General features: G+C 45.9%; 1 protein-coding gene across 1 annotated transcript in view; it reads left to right on the forward strand.

Moving 5' to 3' along the window:
• The window catches only part of TLL2 (tolloid like 2), a 116,129-nt gene that overhangs the window by 33,904 nt on the left and 58,827 nt on the right, over nucleotides 1–23,398 (forward strand). The window contains exon 3 of the mRNA XM_036111621.2: nucleotides 14,574–14,651. Coding sequence (XP_035967514.1) covers nucleotides 14,574–14,651 — 78 coding nt within the window. The remainder of the gene's footprint in view (nucleotides 1–14,573; nucleotides 14,652–23,398) is intronic.

Consider the following 23,398-nt stretch of genomic DNA (forward strand, 5'->3'; position numbering starts at 1 on the left):
GGATCTGGGAACACAGCCTCATGAGAGCTGGGAATTGCCTGTGTCAGAGGAGGACCCAATCGTTGCCCCTCGGTTTTGTCTAATAGAAAGATTTTGCCTTACCTCCCCAGACGTCATTCTTTGGTTCTTCATAATCTGATTCCATTTCTCGCTGCCCTTTAACTGGGTATGTCTTTGTTTGTATTTATTGAATGGAATTCTATGTTTCCTGTTTTTAACTTAAATAGTAGATCTCTAGAGCAGAATGACATGAAATAAACCATCCTTGAGGCTTGCTTATTTAGGCTGCCTTCCAATCCATCATTCTAGTATCAGTGGCCTAGATATAAAAAATATTCCCCTTCCTGACTTAAGAGAACCCTGTGGTGAATCCTTTTTAACAAAATAAAGGATGCTTTTATCAATAAGGAAATCACCCCCTAAATATTTTGTTAGTATTTTCAGTTTTCTTAGAGCTATGCACCTTTGCCCTTGTATTTCTTGGCCCTTCTAGATGTGTGCATTTTGTCACAGCTGGAACCTGATCTCTGTCGCAAATGCATTTGCTACTCAAGTATTTTCTCCTTGGGCGTGATAATGAACTCAGTTGTTTTTGGACAAAACCAGCGCCACAACACTTCAGAGTTTTAGCCACTGCGTGACAGCCCTTGACCATGTCGCTTCGCTTCACGGGACTTCACTTTCCTTATCTGTAAAATGAAGGGTTGCACTCTAAGCCTCTTGAGGGCCACGAATGCGTCTCTCGGTTCTTTTGCCAACAATAATCCCAGAAATGTATGGAGACTAAACGTGTGGTCTCTGCTGCATGCACAGCTGGTTAGAGAACCAGAGGATCTTTGGCTTCTCCTTCATTTGATGACTCACAGAACTTCAGAATGTTCTGCTCAAATTGTACCTAACCCGAGACCCTTCAGTGGGCTCCCCTAGGTGTTGGCAGAAACCTGTCTGTGGCCTCCCTTTGTCCTGTCTTAGAAAACAACAACACACAACAATGGGCAGGAGAGAGAAGTTTTAGAGAGCCGAGACGGCCTCCAAGGCCACCGAGCACCAGTGACAAGTGGGCTGGGCCCGGAGAGCTGGAGATGCAACCTGCTGAGGGGCAGCAGGTGGTCCTGCCAGTGTGTTTGGGATGAGACTCCTGCCGCCTTCCATTGTGCTAACCTGTGGCTGATTGCAGGATGGCCAGAGCAAAATCCCATTTCTTCGGGGGCTGTTGACAGTGGGGTCTGCAGGTCATTATTTCTGTGGTTTCCAAGGAAGTGCAGGGAGAGGAGGTGATGATGGTGGTGGAGTTGCCAGTGGAATCTATCCTGTGTTCTGGTCATCTTATTTCTCTTCGGTGTCCTTTAATGAGCTTGTTTGCCCACAGACAGTGAGAGAAAAGCCCCAGCTGGCCTTGGCACTGAGCCTCTAACTCGCTTCTGCTACTCCTTGCTTTCTGCTTCCCAGGTTCTCTGCTACCCTCCTGCTCCCCTAGACCTGGGTTGCCATTGCCGGAGGAAGGAGATCCTGTCTCCTCTGACGTTGGCACCCCCTAGAGGCATGGCTTTCCCATTTACTCTGCAGCCCAGAGGTCCTAAGTGGTCAGCCCACCAGCCAAATCTGGTCTGCAGATGTGTTTTGTTTGTTTTGTAGTGCTCACATTTTTAAACTTGCTGCCAACATTTGAAAAAAAAAAATCAGATTTCTCATACAAATCCGGAACTAAGTCTGGCTTCTCTTGAAAAGTTGGGAGATCTGGCCATGCTGGTCCAACATTTCCACATGGCAACAATCAATGGAGTTGCGTAAGGATGGGTTGACCTCCGGAGGAGCGCATGCTCTGCGGTTTGCCACAGACCCCACTAGCCCTCTTTGTCTCTCACAGCCGGCCTCTTGCACTCTGATGTGTTGCTTGCCTGGCCCCCCAGCTCTAGCATCTGAGTTTGCGTATTGGGCCAGTGGGTAAAGGATACCATCCTTGGGCCCTAAATCAGATCCCATGGCACTGACCACGCCACTTCTCTCTTCTCCGCCAAGGGAGGAGGATCCCAGAGCTGCAACTGTTGCCTGGTAATCTGAAAGAAGATCCTTCTTCTGGAGGCTCTTTTCTTGAACTTTCAGTCTCTGGCACCTCTTTGCAATACAGCATGCCCTGTCTGGGGCTCTGCATGGTACTGGGGAAGAAACACAGAAAAAGACAGAAGGGCACACTCAGTGTCTTGGAGGGCATGTTTTATGGCCCAGCAAATGCATTGGCATCAGAACAGGATCTTTGTGCCCTAGTGAATCAGTGGGATGGGACCATTAAAAGATATTAACTTCTCGGAAGCAAAGGGGCCATTACATTTCACTGACATATGCCATCATGCCATCAGAAAAACCCTAGTCACCTTAACCTCTGTTTACCTATAGTATCTCTTAGAGGTGAAGCCATTACTGTGCAGCTCTCCTTGAACCGAGCTGATGTCTCTCCAGAAAGGTCAAACAAAGACAGGCCATGGAGCTCTGTGATCCTTTCTGCTTCTCTCCTCTAGTTCCCTGGAGGGTTGGTCTTCCTATCTTTGTTTTCCTGAGTTCCCTGCTACTCTTTCTGTGACCCAGTCCATGGGGCTTGCTCTGTGACACATCTGTAAATCTTTACTGGTCATTTGGTCATCTGTGCAGAGGCCATGTGATAAAACCCTTCTAAGATTTTTCTATGAGGATACACATGTGCCTCTTCTGAACTTTCCGTGTAGTGAGAATCCTACCCCTCAAGTCTAGGTAACCCTTTCTTCAGTATTTGGGGTTTCCTCTTCATTCTCTGCTCCTGTCACATAGTAAGGGACAGAACCATGAGGCAAAGACTGAGGGCTGGGGGTTAGACCCTCCCAGCTCTGCTGCATACAAGCTGGTGACCACAGATCAAGTGCTTTACCTCGTTGAGACTTGGTTTCCTCATCTGTAAAATGGGGACAACAGTAACAATACCTCACCCCACACAGGGGCAGTGAATATTGGCTGGGATAATATATGCCAACATTCGCCAATCCAGTTCCGTCCAACTCGGATGGACATATTTGTTATGCATGTGTCACAAAAACTGCATGGGGGAAATACACAGGGTGTTATCTCTATCCAAGGAGTTAAGTGTCTTGTTAGGAACAACAGACTTGGTTCACAAATAGTTATACCGTGGGCTTGGTATGATCGGGCCCAGGAGCTCCTTGAGAGCAACGACTGGGTCTGGTCTATTTTTCTATCTCTGGCCCCTGGTACAATGCCTAGCACAGAGAGGTGCCCCATAAGAGCTAGTTGAATGAGGGAACGAATGAATGAATGAATGAATGAACGAATAAAGGGCCATGAAGGAGATGTAAATGACGCACAGAGGAGGGGGCTGCCTCGTGGAGGAAGTAGAGCTGGGCCTGAAGGATTTTGACTAGGGTTGGAGCTGGAAGGATTGTGTGTTGCAGGGGGGAGGCAGAGCTTGAAGGCAGTCATGGAGGGGGAGCTTGGCAGGGAGAACCGAGTGGTTCAGGGTGGCTGGCAGGTCGGTGGGACATGGCAGGTGGGGGAGAGAAGCTGGAAAGACACACTGGGATCACACTCTGGTGGGACTTGGGCTGAGGACTCTGCCCCCATATGTTGTCCTCTTCACCACCCCAGGGCCTGCAATGTCTTTGCCCCTCACCATCTGCCTTTCCCTCAAACTCTGCCACCCCTTCTCTGGGAAGCCCCCACATGCCCAGATCTCTTCCTTTTCTCCCAGGCTGGGCAGTGAGCTCTGTGAACCATCATGTGTCTGTGTGCTCCCAGTGCCTAGTCCTGTGATGCTCACCAAAGTTGCTGAGTAAACAACTCTTCACAAAGGGAGAATTCCCTTTCCCCCAGACTCAGCCCAATTGTTACCATTAATCTCATTATTTTGCTACTTAAATCGTTGGAAAAAGATACCTCATTTTGCTTTTATTTTCATTTCTTGGGGGTAAACTTCTATATAATTACCTACCAGTTAGATTTTTCTTCTATGACGTGTTCACCAACTTCCTTTATCCGATGTCTACTGGAGACAGTTTTTCTCATCGATTTGCATGAGCTATTTGTATAATACGGATGATGCCCATTGTTACCTTCAATGCAGACATTTTCCCCTGTCTGGGTGATTTGTTTCCAGTTTTGGGGATTCATCTTTCTGATACACAAATTTTTTTTTTTAAATTAACATATAATGTATTATTTGTTTCAGGGGTACAGGTCTGTGATTCATCAGTCTATTAAAGTTTTTGAAGTTGAATGTGTCAAACCAAATTTTCTTTTTCTTATGCTTCTGAACATATAAAATTTTTCCTACTCTAACTTTGGGAAATAACATATTTTTTCTACTGTTTTCCTATGGTTTGTTTGTTTATACTTCACTCTTTCTATCCATTTGGGTTTTCTTTGAGAGTAGGGTTGATGCCCCTCCCCCTAATTTCTGAATAATAATCTCAATACCGTCTACTGCATATTCTTTCCTGGTGCTTTGGCGATGTTTCCTTTATCACGTAGTGTGTGGTTTTGTGCTCCATTCACCTATGTGTCTTGTCATGTTAGTTTCTTCATGTGTTTAGTATTTGATGGGCTGCATTCTTCCTCATCGCCCTTGCTCTGGTTTTTTCTAGAAATGTCTTGGATAATCTCACTTGTTTATTCTTCCAGGTGAGTCTAGGAATCACATTTCTACAAAAATCTAAGAGGATCCCAACAAAATCTTCTTAGAATTTGGATCATGGTTGCATTAAACCCTTAACTTCCTTTGGAGAAACCGACCCATTTATATCATTTACTCACTCCATCCAGGAACACAGAATTCTTCTTCTTCACTTACTATTATCTTTACAAATTGCAATAAAATGTATAATTCTCCCAGATCAGTTAGACACATTTCCTGTTAAAGTTACCCCAAGTCTCTTACGTTGACCATTCTGATGGGTCGTCTGAAACGTTTCTTTCCACTGGCATCTTTCAGCATGATGACTGTGGAAGGGAGGGCCTTGATCACGTCTCAGAGCAGACTCGGGCTGTCCTCCACCCCCTTCTGTTGGCCAGCTGCGCACCAAACACCTAACGAGCTCACCGAAGCACCCTCCTCTCCATCGCTATGGTCTGCCCACTTCAGGATGTCATCACTTCTTGTTTGGAGTCCAACCTCCATGTCCTCTGCCCTCCCTGCCCTTCCTCCTCCCTGTCTGCCAGGTCCATCCCAGGCCTGGGGGTACATCATTGAAGAAGATGGAGCTGGTGTTTTAGAGGGTGTCATGGAGGCAAGTAGTTAACATGCAAGCACATAAACAAGATCATTGCTGATAATTCTCAATGAACCCTGAAGGGAATAAATGGGGACTGGGAAGTTTCTTCCAGAATCTTCCTTTTATACATTCAGCTTGTAAGTCCAAATTTTGGTTCAAATTTTGGCCCTCAGCATCTCAGGGAAGGATTTAATTGGTGTCCTACCATGCTCCTCGGTTCTTGCTGCCTCACCATCAGCCGTGAACACTGTGGGTCTGAATTTTTACCCCCATGTCTCTCTAGTGTCCCACCACTGCCACACCTGACCACTTCCTGCTTTAGAAGCACACCCCTTCAGAAGCTTCTAGAAATCTCTGTGTGGGAGAAGCCCCAGACCGCCCTGTATTATAAAGGCCATCAGTGGAGGCACAGGGATTTGGGATTGCATCTGGGTTTTGCCTCTTTCTGGCTGTGTGACTGAGGATGAGTTAGAGTCAATAGTGATAATAGTAATCTGAGTAATAGCTAACTCTGTGAGTGCTGATTTGGGACCAGGCATTGTTCTATGCCTTGCATGGATTATCTCTCTTAATCTTCATAACAACCCTATGAGGTGAATCCTCTTATCCTCATTTTATGGATGAGGAATCTGAAAGAGAAAGAGGTTAGGTGACTTGTTTAAGTTCACACAGCTAGGAAATGGTGAAGTAAAGGCTGAATCCTAAGCACTCTGACTCTGGAGCTTGAGCTGTAGGTCCATCTTGCAAACCACCTGATTTGCCTGAACCTCAGGTAAACAGAGATCAGGTAGGTGGTAGGGAGGTTGTCACATTCGTGCTCCCCGGCACACCTCACCTGGCACAGGCATTCCCTGGTACTGTCCTCTCCCTCCATGACTATCGGCTTGGGTGTGGGACTTGCTTTGGCCAGTAGAACCCTAGAGAGCGTGATGGAAGCAGAAGCTTTTACAAAGCAGTGGTACATCGGGACACATCATTTTGGAATGCTGCCCGTTGGAAGCACCCTGCTGTTAGGAAGCCCAACAGAGCTCAAGAGGGCTGTATGTAGAGGCCACATGGAAGAGAGCCAAGGCCCCAGACATACAGCTGCCCGTGAGCCATCGTGGTCATCCCTCAGCCATCCGAGCTCTCCCAGCTAAGGCCCTAGACACTGTGGAGCAGACAAGCCAGTGCCATTCTTTGCCCCAATTCCTGGCCCACAGAATCAGAAGCAAGCATAAAATGGTTATTTTAAGCCACTCTGTTGAGAGGGATAGTTTGCTATGCAGCAATAAATGATGGAAACAGCCTTCGAAGAAGCCAAGGCCAGGCTGGGTGTGAAAGACGTGGGCCACGTGTATGAGAGTCCCTGGAGCCCAGGCTCAGGAGAGCACCGGAGGCTTGAAGCCAGGTGAGCAATAGGGACTACTTCGAGATCACACCTAAGCTAAAGGTCTGGCCTTGTTGTAACAACAGTCAGGGACCAGGAAAAATGCAGGTGGAGGGTCCAACGCCCTCAGGCTGGAGGCCCTGGGGAGAGAGCACTCCAATTTGCGTGATTAAGAAGCCTCCTGTGAGCTTCCCCCTGGAGTAGGAGCAAATTCCAAGGCCTCATCAGCCAGTGCTTGGACACTGGTGGGAGCCAGGTGACTGGCTGGAGAAGGGAGGGCTGGATCTAGGAATCGCCTACACATCACTGTCTGAGAGAAGGTTCTGACTGGCCCCCTCACTTCTCAGCCATGAGCTCTCCTGCCTTCCATCTTGCTGAGGTGTGGACTCATTACTTTTTCTTTCCATGGTCAGAACAGAAAAGCAAAAAAACCGACTGGACCACAACTTTTACATCTGCAGAAACACAGCTATGTTTCTTGCTTTCCCAGTGGAGAAGGGTTTTCCTGGCAGCCGCCTGTATGTGTGTGTGTGTGTGCGTGCGTGCGTGTGCGTGTGCGCGCGGGCACATACATGTGTACACGTGTGTGTGTGTGCATATGTGCACGACAAAGTGCAGAGCACATGTTCGTAGGCAAGTGTGTGCTATAATCTAGCTTTTCTTTTGGAAAATCCCTTTATTTCCTGATTATAAAAGTAATCACAATTTAGAAACTACAAAAAATATGTAAGAAAATAAAATTCACCCAAACATCACAAACCAGAGATCATCACAATGAGCATTGTGGGTATTTCCATCCAGTCTTTTCTCCCCCATCTTTTTTGTAGATGCTTTTTCAAAAAAGATGGGATCATACCCGGTTCTTCTCTTTGTCTTTATCGTCAATCAGTTCCTTAGTGCCAATATCCAGAAGTCATATTCTTGGGTCAAAGTCATTTTACTGCCTGTTTTGATACATCTTGTTAATTACCTCATAAATGTTACCAATTTATATTCCTGCTCCACCAGCAGCATATAAAAATTCCCTTTTTATTATACACTTGCTGATATTAAATCATTTCACTAACAAAAGCTGGCAATGATCTTTTAACTCATTTTCCCTTTCCCTTCCGTAGTATTTGAAATTTGGCATAGATATAAAATTTACTTGGCCCTGAATTGCTTAGGATTACACATTGATTACCAGAGTGGTTGACTAGTTCATACCTAAATCAACCTGTTAAGGGGGCTTGGCCTCTTTTTTTTTTTTTTTTTTTTCTCCTAATGAATAATTGAAACCACCGCTGAGCAGGTGTTTCTTGCACTCACCGAGGTGGGCAGATATGTCATCCATTGGCCTGGCCTGAGATGCTCGCCCAGACCACACTCACACAGGTGTGGGCTAGAGGGCAGGGGAACACGGGTTCTGGAGTCAGATGGGCCAGACTGGAAATGCAGAATCTGTCACTTACCAGCTGGGTGACCTACAACAACTTACTCCTGACCCTCCGTTTTCTCTTCTGTAAAAGAGGAATAATATTACTTATTCATGGGATTGCTGTGCATATTACATATGACCAAAGGGCATGGCAAATTAGGACTGCTTAAGGCATGGTTGTGAGGATCAGACTCATAAGCCCTGCGCAAGCTGGCTGTGCATTCCTCAGGCACAGCTCCTGCCTATGCTGCCCTCAGCCCCGGCTCCAGCCAGCGCGACTCATTTTTACTTGCTGGGTTTTTGTTTGTTTGCTTGTTTTTGCTTTTGTTGTGTTTTGGTTTTGTTTTTTTGCTGGAATGCTCTCCCCAGATGGAGGTCCCTCTTTCATCATTTAGGTCTCAGCTCAAATGCCATCTACTCAGAGAGGCCTTCCCTGGGCTCCCATCCCCCATTGGTCTTTCATAAAACTGTTCTAATTTCTTCAAAGTGCTTCATCCCCCCCCCCCCCCCCCCGTGGAATGATCTCTTTGTTTATTGTTGATTTTTATCCTCCGCACGAGAGCCATGAGGGCACCATGAAGGTAGGCCCTGGCTGTCCTGTCTTCAGGAACCCAGTCCAGTGCTGCCCAAAGCAGACCCTCAACCAGTATTTGCTGAATGAATAGACTAGTAATAAAGTGATTTTTAGGATCTTGTGCTAGAGATTTTTTTATTATTATTATTAAAATAAAGCAAAGCATTTTCATGATAGATTTACCTACCTCTGGTGGGTCAGAGCTGTAAATACACGTGTATTAAAAGTGAGCAAATGGAAGGGATGCCTGGGTGGCTCAGTCGGTTAACCGTCTGCCTTGGCTCAGGTCATGATCCCAGGGTCCTGAGATCCAGCCCCATGTCAGGCTCCCTGCTCAGTGGGGAGTCTGCTTTTCCCTCTCCCTCTGCTGCTACCCCTGCTTGTGTTCTCTTGCTCGCATTCTGTCTCTCAAATAAATAAATAAAATACTTAAAAACAAAACAAAACAAAACAAAAGTGAATAGATGGAGGGTGTAGGTTGGCCTGGCAGGGTTACCGTGGTGTGTGATGAATATTAAAGGATTTGACACCAGACTGGAGAGAATCTCAACCTTTCTACCAAATGGCTGTGTGTCTCCAGTGATATCTTAACTGCTCTAAGCCTCAGTTACCCTGCACGTAAAATGGGAATGATATCCACCTCAGAGGGTTGGCTTGAGGATTAAATAGATTAACGTTATGTGTAGTACCTGCAAGTAACCAACACTTTAAAAATGGTAGTTATTCTTGTGTTTAAGAAAACCAAGGACTAAATAATGTTAGACTCTACAAATGAGGAATAGAAGGAATAATTGATATCCAGTTTTGTTTATAATACCATATTAATGCATATTAATTCATAGTCACTATGCATGAGCATATATTCAAATGAGCAATATTGATCTATGGAACAAGGCTCTGTCCTCCTGGGCTTTGGAAAAGCCCATCTCTTTCTGCCTAGATGTCTTTGGATGTATATAGTTAATATTTCACTAATTATGGTGGAGGAGTGTTGTGTATACATCAATGTCTCATATGATGCATATAATTAAGCTACTTTTTGTTGGGAGCGGAAGAAAATTGGGCTTTCCCAAAGAAAAGCAGCTTGCTCCCAAAGTTGCTAACAGATTGCTTCTTAATTGAACTTGGGAGGTGAATTATATGGTGAATTAGAAAAAAGAACAACTCTGAATTTAGTGAATTGTTCCATAAAGGAAACTGTGGGATTGAATTGCAAATGCTGGATAGAAACATTTCAGCCTGGCCCCATGCATCACGGGCCGTTGACCTCTGCTGTGTTTCAGTGAGAGCGTGAACAGGCCTGTAGCTCTCTTTTCAAGGCCTGGAGGGCATTCTTTCCCAGAGACCAGCTGTAAGCCTGGGTTTCTTATGCAAAGGAGACGTTTGAATAAGCCCCTGTGACTAATGAAATCTACAAGGTCTTTGCATATCCTCTCAGTGAAGAGGTAATTAACCAAAGATCAAATACAGGCATATATATGTATTTTTTTCAAATATTTTTTGTCTTGCAGTTACACCCAAGGAAAAATATATCCCCACCCTCTGAATGCTCCCTCCCCCATTGTCCCCAGTCTTTGGCTGCAGCAGGCTATTATTTCTCTTCCTTGTTCCGTGGTGCTCACGGGTGCAGTTCCAGCCACGGTCACACCTGTCTTACTCATTTGCTAACTTTTACTGGAAGGGAGGAACATTTTCCATTGATACAGATGTGAGAAATGACTTTTTTAGTGTTTGATGTCTGTCTCCAGCTCCACATCTTTCATTCCTGGTGAGCTTGGGAAGGAAGAGTTTGGTTTTAAGAAAATATCAGGTTCTCTGAGTAGTGAATCTCAACCTTTGCTGCACCTTAGAATCACCTGAGGAGCTTTTGAAAATCCCAAGGCCCAGCCCAGGCCCAGACTGATTAAATAAGAACCTGAGTGGGGGGGTGGCGGGGGGGACTCGGCATCCGTATTTGTCTAAAAAAGTTTCCCAGGTGATCCCACATTGCAGCGAAGGTTGATAACCATTGTCCCAAGAATATCTGCTTCCCTCTCTCCATAAAAGCTGATGGATTTTCCCATCCATTAGGCTGAGTTAGAAATGATTGAGTTATCTTTTTAAGCACTGTCTACCTGACTCGTCCATCCATCATCCATCAGTCCGTTCATCCATCCATCCCATATTTTATTGAGTGTCTGCTATGTGCTGGGCACAGTGCTTCATGTTCATTGTTGGACAAGACAAGGATACTTTCACCAAGATGCTAAAACCTAAAAACCAAACTGAAGGATCAACTGAATGGACAGGAGATGCCCATACCTTGCGGTAAGGGTGTGAATCGGCCCAGGCCCTGTATGTGCGCACAGAGCAGAGGGCTTCTAACTTGGGAGGAGCAGTGAGGCAGTGTCCCAGAGGAAGTGGTGTCCCAGCTGAAACTTAAAGCACCAGTAGGATTTGGCCAGGTGAAGAGGTGGGTGTGGCCGAGGAAAATAGAAATCAAGGTGCTATAGGTAGCTCAGGGTGGCTGAGTGGGAGTGGGGGAAGTAGCAGGAAGCCCCGGGGCACCAGGTGGAGGAGGCCTCAGGGAATTAGAACTCATCCCAAGGGCAGTGGGGAGCCTCAGGAACAGTTTCATCAGGGAGAGTGGCCAAACCACATTAAGTCCAGGGAGATCCCAGGCTCAGCGGTACTGGGAGCATGAGATTTGCTGCCCTTCTGAGAAAAAAGACAGTCTCTAGTCTCTTGCTGGGAAGGATGACAGAGGAAGGATTTGTGTTCTTAACTGCCCAGGGCCCCAGGCTCTCGCAGGCCTCCTGGAAAAAAATGCCATGAGTCCCTTGAGAATAGCCAGCCTCTCCCAGGCACCCCACTTACTCTTTTTCTTTCTGGTCCTGAGGCTGAGGGGAAGGAGTACAGATTTGGAGGGTCAGATAGGACCCATCTTCAGCCATCACCATTGCTAACCATCTCTGTACCCTCGAGATAGGCAAGTCACTTCACCTCTTGGAGCCTTGTTTCCTCCCTGGAAAATGGGGATGGTTATGGCCCTTTTGTCATTGTGTCTTTATGAGGCCAGAATTATTAAACACAATACAAGAAGAGCATTTAGCACTGTTCTTAGCGCATGTTCAACTCAGTAACTGGCACATAGTAATCACTGATTCTTTCCCCTCTCTGGCTACTAGGGGCCCCTGTTCTCCCCTCAACTCCAGAGCTTGAGCTCCTATTACAGGGGGCCAGGTGGATTGGAAGTCCTCCACCCCGAGCCTGCTGCAGAGCTGAATATCAGTCTCTCCTGGCCTTAGCTCCCTCAGCCACAGCCTACAGTTAACCTTGAACCCAGGCTGTGCTCAGGTATCCTTACAGGTTTAATTTTTTTTTGCCTCGTTCCACCCCTTTCGCAGGAGCCAAGCACGTCTAAACTTACCAACCCTTCATGCTGGGCTAGTGCTATGTGGAATCTCCTTTCCAATGCCAGCCCCTGAGTCCCCCTCCTGTCCACTACTAGTAACCCTGGTCATATTCAAAGCTGGCGCAGTTACAGAGCCCTCTCATGTTCTCTGGCTCTCATCTAGATCCCTCGGAGTAAAAGCCAAATCCTGAAAATGGCACCACATGAGCTAACCCTCCAGACCCTCCACTGCCCTCTGGCCACACTGCCTACCGCTGTCTCTCTCACCCATTCCATTCCAGTCATACAGCCTCCCTACCCCCAAGCACACTCCCACCCCAGGGCCTTTGCACCCATTGTTTTTCTCAGTTTGAAATGTTCTTCCCCAGTCTTCTGTAGTAGTCTCTCTGTCACTCTGTTCCGGCTTCTGCTTTTCTATCTCACATGAAGCAGCAACCCCTTATCCCTAGCATTCACTGTTCCCTTCACCCTCATTTATTTTCTTTGTAGTGCCTATCAGCAACTGACTTAAGTATTTGGTTGCCTATTAGCTTATTGTTTTCTCCCCTACCCTCCATCAGAATATAATTTCCATGAGGTCAGGGTAGAGTTTGTTCTGTGTTGTATCCTGAGCAGCAGAAACAGCATCTGGCGTGGAGCAGGTGTTGGATAAATATTTGTTGAATGAGTTAGTGCCTAAACAAACCCATTACCTCATTTGGTCTTCAAAACAAACAGCCCATTTGACAGATGAAAAATACAAACGCCCAAGGTCTTAGCCACAGTTCTGCAGCAAAGACGAAGCTGGTCCCGGAGCTCTGGCTCCAGGCTCCCCTTTGCTCCACGCATGCCACATTCCTCTGCCGGCCAGCGATTTTCCCTGAACTTTAGCCCAAGAGGAAATGATATCGAAGCTGGAAGAATACCCAGAGGGCTGGGAGCTGGCAGCCAACGGCCCGGCAGCTGCAGGGAGCGTGTGAGTGGATTCGGAGTTGGCCAGAAAGGCAGCGGAACGAGCAGGATGAAGGCACGCAAAAATGTCAGCGCACGCCTGGTCCGCCGCCGGTGTCATCGGCAGGAGAGGGAAAGAGGCGGGCTGCGTGGTGGAGGCTGAGCTGTGGGACCGCAGGGCCGGCTCCCTTGGTTGTCCCGGGCCAGGTCATTGGGTCGTCTGTTTGGGACTCTACCCCGAGCATTGTTGAGAGCTGTGGGGCACAGGAAAGATCCTCAGGCTTCTGACCAGGAAGACTGTCCTGAGCACGACCCTGGGCTACTCATTTTGTGTCTTGGTTTTCTCCTCTGTAAAATGGCATTACACTCTTGTCTGCCACAGAATGTTCTAATGGGGGTCGAAGGAGTATGGGGAAACAGCTCTGTAAGCTGCAAATTTCTAAACAAATGCAAGAAATGATTTTGAAAGTCGATTGTCCTGTAGTTGCTTGGTTGTGGTTTCTTATGTACAATAGTCTCTCCTGGACATAGGCTCTATCCTCAGATCTGCTCCCTGGTATCACAACCCACCCAGTTATTCAACCCCCAAATGTAGGAGTCATTGGGGACCTCTCTCAGGCCCTCGTATCTAATCCATCAGCCTCCCTGCTTCCCTGCCTGCAACTATATTCCTAATATCCTTGTGGATCCGGCCTCCCTCTCTGCCTGGTTCCCCCTTGCCCACCAAGGGCAAGCTCGTTCCCAGTCTAGATTCTTTCCTGATCCTGGGCCAGATCTCTGTGTTAGTGGTCAGGGAAGGCCCCTTCTGAGCGCTCATACTGCATACGATCTTCAGATTTTCTGAACCCACAGTGACTTTGTCCCTTTGTTTTCTTACCTTGTGTTTATTGTCCAGCTGCCCACTTTACCCATCTGTCTTGCTCACTGCTGAATCCCCCGGTGCCTGGAACTGCACACAGTTCTAGTTCACCGTGGGTCTAATACTTTTAGCTGATTGACCACCTTCCTGGTGGGGACAGATGTGAACCAGGTTTATACACAATGGCTACTAGCAAACAAAGACAAGCATCACTGTCCTTGACCAAGGCCGTGTCTGCAGAGTCTGATATATAAAGTCTACAGAGCAATTTCTAAAATGAGACTCACCCCAAAGAGAAAACCCAAATGCCTACTTAAGCCAAGGCAGTAACTGACCACATCCCATATTTAAAAGCAGCACTGAGGACTTCTCCCACATTCCACACGAGGGGACTCCAGAAGGGAGCGTCCTGTTTACATTCGGGCTTCCTAATGGGGGCGAGGGTAAGGAAGCTGACTTGCAGGTTGACTTTGGGATTTGCCTCTTAACTTTGTATATTTGACTCCAAGTACCCTTGAACTGATGGAGGAGAGCAATACATTTCTAATTTGTGAATTATGTGCGTGGTTATGAGAAAGCAGGTTCTTTTTTGCCCTAGCATCTAGAACAGTACCCGGCACGTGATAAGTGCTCAATCAACCTGTGTTATCAAATCTTTACTGATCTGCCAGGGATCCCGGTCATCCCCCAGGTGACTAGGTTTGCTCCCTCGGCTCTCGGTGCTCCTACAAAGAAGGCTGATGCGTCCTCACGTTTCTTTTCTTTCTCATTCCTTTAGGTGGGCTGGAGAAGCAGCAATCTGAGAGCCGGGAGAACGCAACTGCCACCAATACCAGCGGCAAGGAAGCTAGACGGGGTAATGTGAGGCCCCACCAGGCCTTTGGGTCTTTTTTTTTTTCAGCAGTGGTAAATTTCACATAACATAAAAGTTCCATTTTAACCATTTTAATGTGTGTAACTTAGTGACATTAAGTACATTCACAATGTTGTACAACCATCCCACTATTTCGTTCCAGAAAATTTTCATTCCAGAAGATTTTCATCACCCCAAAGGAGACCCCACACTCACTAAACAGTCACTTCCCTTTTCTCTCTGCCCCTGGCTTTGGAAACCTTTTTTTTTTTTTTTAAAGATTTTATTTATTTATTTGAGAGAGAGTGAGCAAGAGAGAGAGAGCATGAGCAGCGGGAGGCGCAGAAGGAGAGGGAGAAGCAGACTCCCTGCTTATCAGGAAGCCCGATGAGGGCCTCAATCCTAGGACTCTAAGATCATGACCTGAGCCGAAGGCAGATGCTTAACCAACAGAGCCACCCAGGTGCCCCAGCTTTGGAAACCTCTTATTCCACTTTTTACTTTCGATCTTAGTGGACTAGGAGCACCAAAGTCTCTGGGCATGAGGGAGTGTGTCCTTTTATTGAGGATGGACTGGCTGACGGTGGTGTTTGGCTGCTCCGGGACTGTATGGTCTTCAGTTAAACTCTGCCATCTGGGTTTGACCTCTCTCACTGTGCTTGGCTTGTGAGTTGCAGCCCCCAAGGGCCGACAGGAGGGATCATGAGGCTTTGGGAACTAGGAGTCTGACAGAACAAGTGGGCAGGGGAGGCAAGGAGGGAAAATAAGCTGAGATGGGGGCTGGGAGGAGGGTGTAGCCTAGAGACCTTGTGGGCTGCTGGGCGAGAGGGCAGGTGAGGTTGTGGCCATCTGTGGGCAGGGCCACCCATCAGCAGGTGCCTGCCTGGAAGTCTGCCTCTGCGTGTCTGCACACTGACACTCACACACGTGTGCTTTCCTGGTTCTAAGAGGTTCTAGGCTGGAGATTACGGGTGCGGGGGGCGTCTCACTGGATACCTCTCCAACTGGAGGAGTTTTTCCCATTCAGAAGCCGTGCTGGCGGAGAGAGGCTGCTAGACTTCGGTCTGGCTAGCATCCTGCAGGAGTCACGGCTCACTACTACCAATGTTGCTTCTTCTACATAAAATAAATGCAGAGCAGAGGGAATAATTTTTTTTATTGAGGTATAGTTGACACACAGTGTCAAAAGGAATAGTTTTTAGAATCTTCTGATCTGTAGTCAGGTGCGTTATCAGTCACGCCACTTGCCCTGTCAAAAGGAATAATTTTTAAATGCCAGAATCCTTTTTTTCAAGGATGCCTATTTAGGGATAAAATAGAAATCAATATTTGCTTTATGCTTTCGCTTTAATGCTATTTTATATTTTACGCATACATATGCATATATATATAATTTCATACAAATGCATGCATGTAATGATATCATCATGTCCTTTCTTAATTTTTTTTTTTTTTATTCTTTTCCCTTTAATTTGGCTAGCTCCCTCCCTTCTCTTTTCCACATATTGCTCCTCTGCCCTTCCCCAAGAGATGCCGGCTGATGGCTCTGTGTGCATCCTTCCGTATTTTTCTCCTTGCACATGTGTTCACACAGACACTTCTGTAGGGATATAAACATGCATGCAAATAGAAGCTTCATCATTCTACAAAACAGGATCAGATTTGATACGTGCTTTTTATGAATCATGCTTTTCTCACTCAGCAGTACGTCATAAGAAACCCCTCCAATGCACTGGTGATAACTTCAGTTTATTCTTCCGAATATTTTGCAAAATATTCCTGGAGTGGGTGGGCCATAATTGATCCAATGATTCCCTTCTCAGTTAACATTCACTTCATGTTAAGTTTTTCCTATCACGAGCAATGCGACAGTAGATGTTCCTGAACCTAGATCCTCACACTCTTGGGATGTTTTTAACAGGTGTTCCTGGAATGGGTTTCAAAGGGTAAAGCCATTCACATTTCCAGAGCAACTTGTGAAGTGCCCCTTTCACCATATCCTCTCCAGCACTAGGTGCTCTCCATGTTTTTAATAATGTAAACAGGAGTTTATTATTACTTAATTCGGATTTTCCTGACTGCTGGTGACTTTGAGCATCTTTTCCTGCCTTTCCAGTGATGTAGGGATGCACGTCTGTGATTTGCCTCTTCCTGTCTTTTGCCCATTTTTCTGTTGGGCTACTGATCCCCCTTTTATCAGTTTGGCCTCTTTCAGAGAAAGGCGGATTCATTAGCTCCCACGCTCCTCACCCCCTTTGACAAATGTGTATTTGTTTCTCTATCTCACAACACGTTGCTGGGACCATGTGCAGGGCTTCCTTCAAAATCTGTGGCTTCCTGCTTTGCTTTTTCAAAGTATTTTGACTTGTGCTTTCTTCGACTCTCAAGACATCTCATAATCTCAATGACACTTCGTTTTGGCCACAGATGACCAGCACTTAGTGCGAATAATGGAGCATAGGGTGTGAGGGTGAAACCAGAGGGGTTTGCTAGTACCGCAGTGGTGTAGATACCACACTGGATTTTCCCTTCCTAAGTGATTTATTGTTGCCTAAAGCCACTCCCAAACTTAGTGACTTCAAACAGTGATTTGTTATCTTTCATGATTCTGTGGGTTGACTGGGCTCCGTGGGGTGTTTCTTTGGCTGACATCAGCTGGGTCACTCACTTGACTGCATTCATCTGGCAGCTGGGCTGGGCTGGCCTGGGTGGTCCGAAAAAAAAAGCTGTAGTCACATGCGCCTCCATGTGGCTCTTCTCACCACGTGGATTTCCATTTAGCTGTCTGACCTGCGATTTTTTTTACAGTATGGCACCTGGCTTCTCAGAGGGAAGAAGCAGAAGCCACCAGTCCCCTTAAGGCCTGAACTCAGAGTACCCAGAATGCTACTTCTGCCACATTCTCTTGGTCAAAACAAGCCAAAAGACCTGCCCACCTTCAAGAGGAAGAAAATAGATTCCGCCCCTTAATGTGAAAAGCGGCATGAGCTCATGGGGATGAGCGCTGTGGCCATATTTAGAGACCAGCTCCAGCCTTCTCTCATTGCGTCTTACCTGCCCACCAGCAATAGACAGTGTCAGGGTTCTTAGTATTTACTAGTTTGTTGGTGTAAAATCGAATAAACCCAATCGAATAAACTTGGACTGTCAGACACACTTGGGTTTGCGCCCTAGCTCAGCCATTCAGTAGCTAGGACCTCAGGTAAGTGTTCATATGAGGTTTGGAGAGAATTAGAAATAATATTTATGCAAAGTGCATAGCCAGGTGTCTGGAATTTAAGAGATGCTCAGGGCATGTAGCTCCTCCACTTTTTCCTCTCTACCTCCACCTCTAAGAATAATATTATCCAGCATTGGAAGTGCATCATCCACCTCTGGACTGGGATTCCACAGCTGTTCAACAGCTGCTCAGAAACACAGTTAAGGGAGACCGGAAGGAATAAGGCTGCTGCAGCTCATTAACATGCTGCCTCTGGTAGGTTGGCTTGGGCATGGTACCCACACTGTGACAAGAGATTTCCTTGGAAACACTGGATGAGTTAAATAAATAAATAAATAAATAAATAAATAAATAAATAAATAAAAAAGAGATTTCCTTGGGCTTTGTAAGGAGGACAGTGAAAGCATTCCCGCAGCCACCATTCCTCACACCCCTACAGTGGGCTAAATCCATAGTCTGCAGACCGTCCAGTGACCCTGGTTTTTTGGAAGACGATAATGTCAAGGCTAGGCCATTTTCTCCAGTCCATACTACAGCAGCAGACGGGCAGGTCTTTAAGGCTCCCTTTAGGGCAAGCCTGATGAGGAAGGAGACCCTTGGCACCCTCAGAGGTGAGCCGAGGGCCGGCTGTTCTAGCCTGTGCCTCCAGCCTTCCCTCCATCCGATTCATGTCTCCGGGGCCCTGTCAGGCGCCAGCGTGGGTGCCTCTTGTTTTTGTTTGAATTAAAGATAAGACAAGTTGTGTCAATCTCAGATTCCCCTTTCATCACAACCAGACCCCCTCCCAACACCCCCAGAAAAAGAGACCGCCCAAGCAGGAGAAAGGATCTGAGGGAAGCCCCTGTCCCCTGGCCCCCTGGCTTCAGCAGCAGGTTTATTTCCTGGCATTATGTGGCTCCCCTCAGCCCTGACGGCAGGGATTTGTGCTCCCAGCTTTGGGAAGGGCTGGGCTCAGAGAACTGCTCACTCAGCATCCCCCTGGCAGGCCGTCTGGTCCGAGGAGTCTCCCTCCCCTGGAGATGAGCGCTCAGCATGCGTTTCAGGGCTGCTAATAGGATTAATGAAATGGAGTGTTTAACTACTCCTCCGATGAAGCTGTGACTTTGGATAGAGCCCGATTTCCAGAACCATATTCGTAGAAGAGAATGGACCTTTCACTCCCAGTAACAGTTCCTAAGGGCTTTGTGCTGCAGGAAATCACAATGGAATCTTGTGCACCAGAGAACGCACGCTTGGGTACAAAGCACTGCTCAGCACCCAAAACCCTGAATGTCACTAATGTCAGTGTATCTGGGTGGAGCCACTGAACCTAACTTTAGGCATTCTTTCTAGCCCGTCCCCAAATGCAGACCTTGCTAGCGATTACTGAAGCTCGCATCGAGCCCTTACCATGGCAGGCGTTTGACATTCATTACCTGGTTCAGTGCCCACAAGGCTAGCATGCAGCAGGAAGGAAGCTTCAAGAGGCAGGAAGAGTGGCTTATCCACGGCCACACAAGTAGCAAATGGCAGCATTTACCTTGAGCCTAAGTCTCCCTACCCTAAACCCCTTGCTCCTAACCTTTGGGCAGTATCAGTGGTTCTCAAACGTGCCTGTGCTTTGGAACTACCTGGGAGCTTTAAAAACTCACATGCCTGGACTCCACTCTAGTTTGATTGAGTTGCAATCTCAGGGCAGGTGGTGGACGCCAAAATTTTTAAAAAGCTCCCCAGTTGATTCACATCTGCAGCCAGGTTTGAAAACCATCATGCAGAATAATCCAGTCTCCACTTCCACCGAGGGGCTACTCTTGAGTCTTTCAAGGTTTGCAGGCAAGGTGCAATGTTACCCACCACCCTGGGGTGGGGGGTGTGCAGACCGCTGGACTCTCAGGATGTTTGCTTCCAGCGTGGGGCTGACCAGTCGAATCATGGAAAATTCCCAGCGCCTCACTTGAGAAGGCTAGGGTAGGCCTGGTTCTGTTTATGACACGCCTATACCTTCAGCTGGAGAGGGAACCTTGAATAGCTGTGGCCGTCCCGCTTTTCCACAGAGGACAGGGTCCACTCCCAGAGCCAGAGAATTTAAATGGACTTTATCCCCCAGCCCACCCCACCCCCGGTGTGTTAAATCCTTTCAGATGCCCCTGAGCTCCTCTTCAAATGTAGGACTCTTGGCCATAATAAATAATTACATCCTCCTATGTGGACTCTGATTCCAGATAGTAGTAATCCAAGAAAATCCAATAATGACAGTTGCATTAAGATCCTTCTTCCAGGCTAAGCAGAACATCTGTTTAGATGTATTTTTAATCGGCAAATGCTTCCTGTGTTGAGTCCTTGGCAAATTAAATTTCTCACTGGACTGAGGGGGAAGCTGTCATTCAATAACCCATCTCTGGAAATTACACCCCAGTCTCTTTCCAGGTGCACTTCAGATTTTCCCACGCTGACTCGGCTGCAGCCTGGCCCTAACCATACTGGCCCACATGCATACACAGCAAGCACAGCTTGTCTGAGAAACACGGGACGTCTCAGTGTTGTTCCCTCGAATAGAAAACTATTTCTGCCCATTCTCCAAAGGAGAGTTGGCGGCAGAAGAAAATTAAGAGACTTGTTGAAAACCCTATGGGAAATGAATAATAAACTTCCACTTGCTACATCGCTGCCTGTGATTACTTAAGACGCCATGATTCTCAGAGTTTAAACATTAAGGGCGTTAGGGCTGCCAACATTTTGGAGGAGTTTCTGCCATGGAATTGTTTGGACTGTTGGACTGTTTATTTTTAGAATAACTCATCCATTCTTTAATTAATTCATTCAAACTACAAAAGCAGTCAATACTTACCACCAACCAGGCACTGTGCTGGGTGTGACTAGAGTGGTGAACAGGCCAGCCATGGTTGCTGCCCCCGTGGGGCTTCCCCGCCCATGGGGGCAACTCACATTTGAATGCAGTTGGATGTAATTTGTAGTCTAGGATTGGGATAGCCAATTAGAATATCTGCAGAGGCCCAGCAGGTAATGTCAGTGGGGGAGGTGGGCTAGATAGGACGATGGGAAGTGGGGGAGAGATTCTGACAACCAGGAAAACATGTACCATGGCTATGGCCAGCAGGTACAACCTAACTCTAGTGGGTTGTAAATGATGGGACATAGGCCCAATGTTGCCACATCTTTCTGTCTTTAAAGAAAAACTAGAAAATCTGGATCCTAATGTGAAATCCCTTGATTTTTAAAAGTTGGCTTCTAAAGTTATATTAAAACAACAACAACAACAACAACAAAAACACAGTGTGGGCCAAAAGTGTCCAGGCCAAGCAAAGCACATCTGTGGGTTGGATTTATCCCAAGAGTTGCAAGTGTATGACTTCTTTTTTTTTTTTTTTTTTTTTTAAAGATTTTATTTATTTATTTGACAGAGAGAGACACAGCGAGAGAGGGAACACAAGCAGGGGGAGTGGGAGAGGGAGAAGCAGGCTTCCTGCCAAGCCGGGAGCCCGATGTGGGACTCGATCCCGGGACTCCAGGATCATGACCTGAGCCGAAGGCAGTCGCTTAACCAACTGAGCCACCCAGGCGCCCCAAGTGTATGACTTCTGATCTAGAAATTCTACCAGTAAAACAACTATTTTCATGTTTAAAAATGTATTACATGACAGCCTTGTTCATATGACTAACTGAATTAGTGGGAACCCCTATACAAATACAGAACTGCTGAAAGTAATATATAACCTTCCCACCATCCCAAATAAAAGATACAGAGTTAAGAACAAAGGATAGAAAGGGGAATTTCCATGATCAGAAGAGAATAGGGAACAGAAATCCATAGAATTAAGCTTCAGATGGTGGCAAGAATGTGCAGAGGGCATTCAAATTGGGCTAAGATTTGGGGGACAGGGAGCTGGTGTCTTCATGCCTATAAATACAGGAGATACAGCCTTGGTCTCATGTGAAGCAAGAAGTGAATGCTGAGATCTTGCATAAAATGAACACCCTCAAAGGGCTTCATACTCATTAAAAAAGAGAGAGAGAGTAGAAAAACTCTGCTCGGTGGCTAAGAGTGGCAAGAAATCTTGCTATCTTTCCTAGGCTCTAAGTGTGGGTGAAAATATCTCATCTATGAGAAACTGAATCTGAAAGCCTGTTCCCCATGTAGTGTAAGTTCTCAAATTACATTTCCTAAATATGGAAACCCTAAACTTAGAAATTAACATAAAAATTGATCTAGGACCCTAGAATCCCAAAAGCCCTGAAAAAACAAAAAATAGGGTCACACTCATAATTGATGGCATATGGGGCTCCTTTAGAAAGGAATGATCTCCCCTAAAAATGAACTTTAAATAAAAACATTAGAAACACAAAAAGTTAATCCATGGAGGAGAATCAACAGAGACAATAAATTGGAGAATTAGTACCCAATGATATAGGAAAATAATAGAACCATCTGAAGGAGATTAAATAAGTATATATAGCAAAAGAACCAATCGAAGAATTTGAAACTACAGTAGGGAGGAAAAAAGAACAGGCAGATTTAGAAGCCACTAGATAGGGCTTTTAGAAATGATAAGTATATTGTTGAACCTGGAATTGGATAAATAGTATATTGAACACAGCTGAAGAGAGAATTAGTGAAGTAGAAAATAGATCTGAGGAAACCACACAAATTTTACCACTGAGAGATAAAGAAAATATGGAAGAAGGTAAAGGGAAAAAACGGATAAAATGAGACTGTTAAGTGCATAATCAATAGAAATTCTTGAAGATGAGAGAACGTTCATAGAGAGACTGGGAAAGAGGAGGCAGTGGTCAAACAGATGAGGAATTAGGGTTTTCCACAGTTGAAGGAAGAATTGTACTGAGTCCCAAGCAGAGAATTCACACAAATCCACATCTAGACAATTATAATGATGCTGAGAAACACCAAAGACAAAGAACAGAGGACAGGAGAGGAGGAGAGGAGGAGAGGAAGGAGAACAGAACAAAAGATAAGACAGATAAGAGGTAAAGGAATGACCACTAAACTATAAGGATACCTCCTGTTGTTAACAATGAAGACCAAAAGACACTGGAATACTATCTTTGAAGTGCTGAGGGAAAAACATCTGTCAACTTAGAATTCTGTACATTCCCAGCTAAACTTCGTTTCCAGAGTGTGGATAAAATAAATTGAGCGAAAATGAAATAGATTGAGGATAAAATAAACTGAGAGTTTATTGTCATCATGAAAGAATAATAAAAGATGCATTTCCAGGAGGGAGGTATGGGATGTAAGAAGTAGCATTAAGCAAAGAAATGGTAAATGTGAAGGTAGATGTAAATCTGTATTGCAAACAAACAAATCATTGATAATAGTAACTAATTTGGGATCTTAAAAGCAAGTAAACAATAACATGAAAAATCGGGAGGTCTGTTTATAAATTAAAATACTTTAAGATCCTTGTAGTCTCAGAATGAGAATGGAGATTCTGATTTCTTCAGATCCATCTTGTAGTTTGCGAATTCTTTGTACTTTGTTAAGTCCAGTATGAACATTAAAAATTAAAATCAA

This window comes from Halichoerus grypus, chromosome 7, assembly GCF_964656455.1.
Source record: "Halichoerus grypus chromosome 7, mHalGry1.hap1.1, whole genome shotgun sequence".
NCBI lineage: Eukaryota > Metazoa > Chordata > Mammalia > Carnivora > Phocidae > Halichoerus > Halichoerus grypus.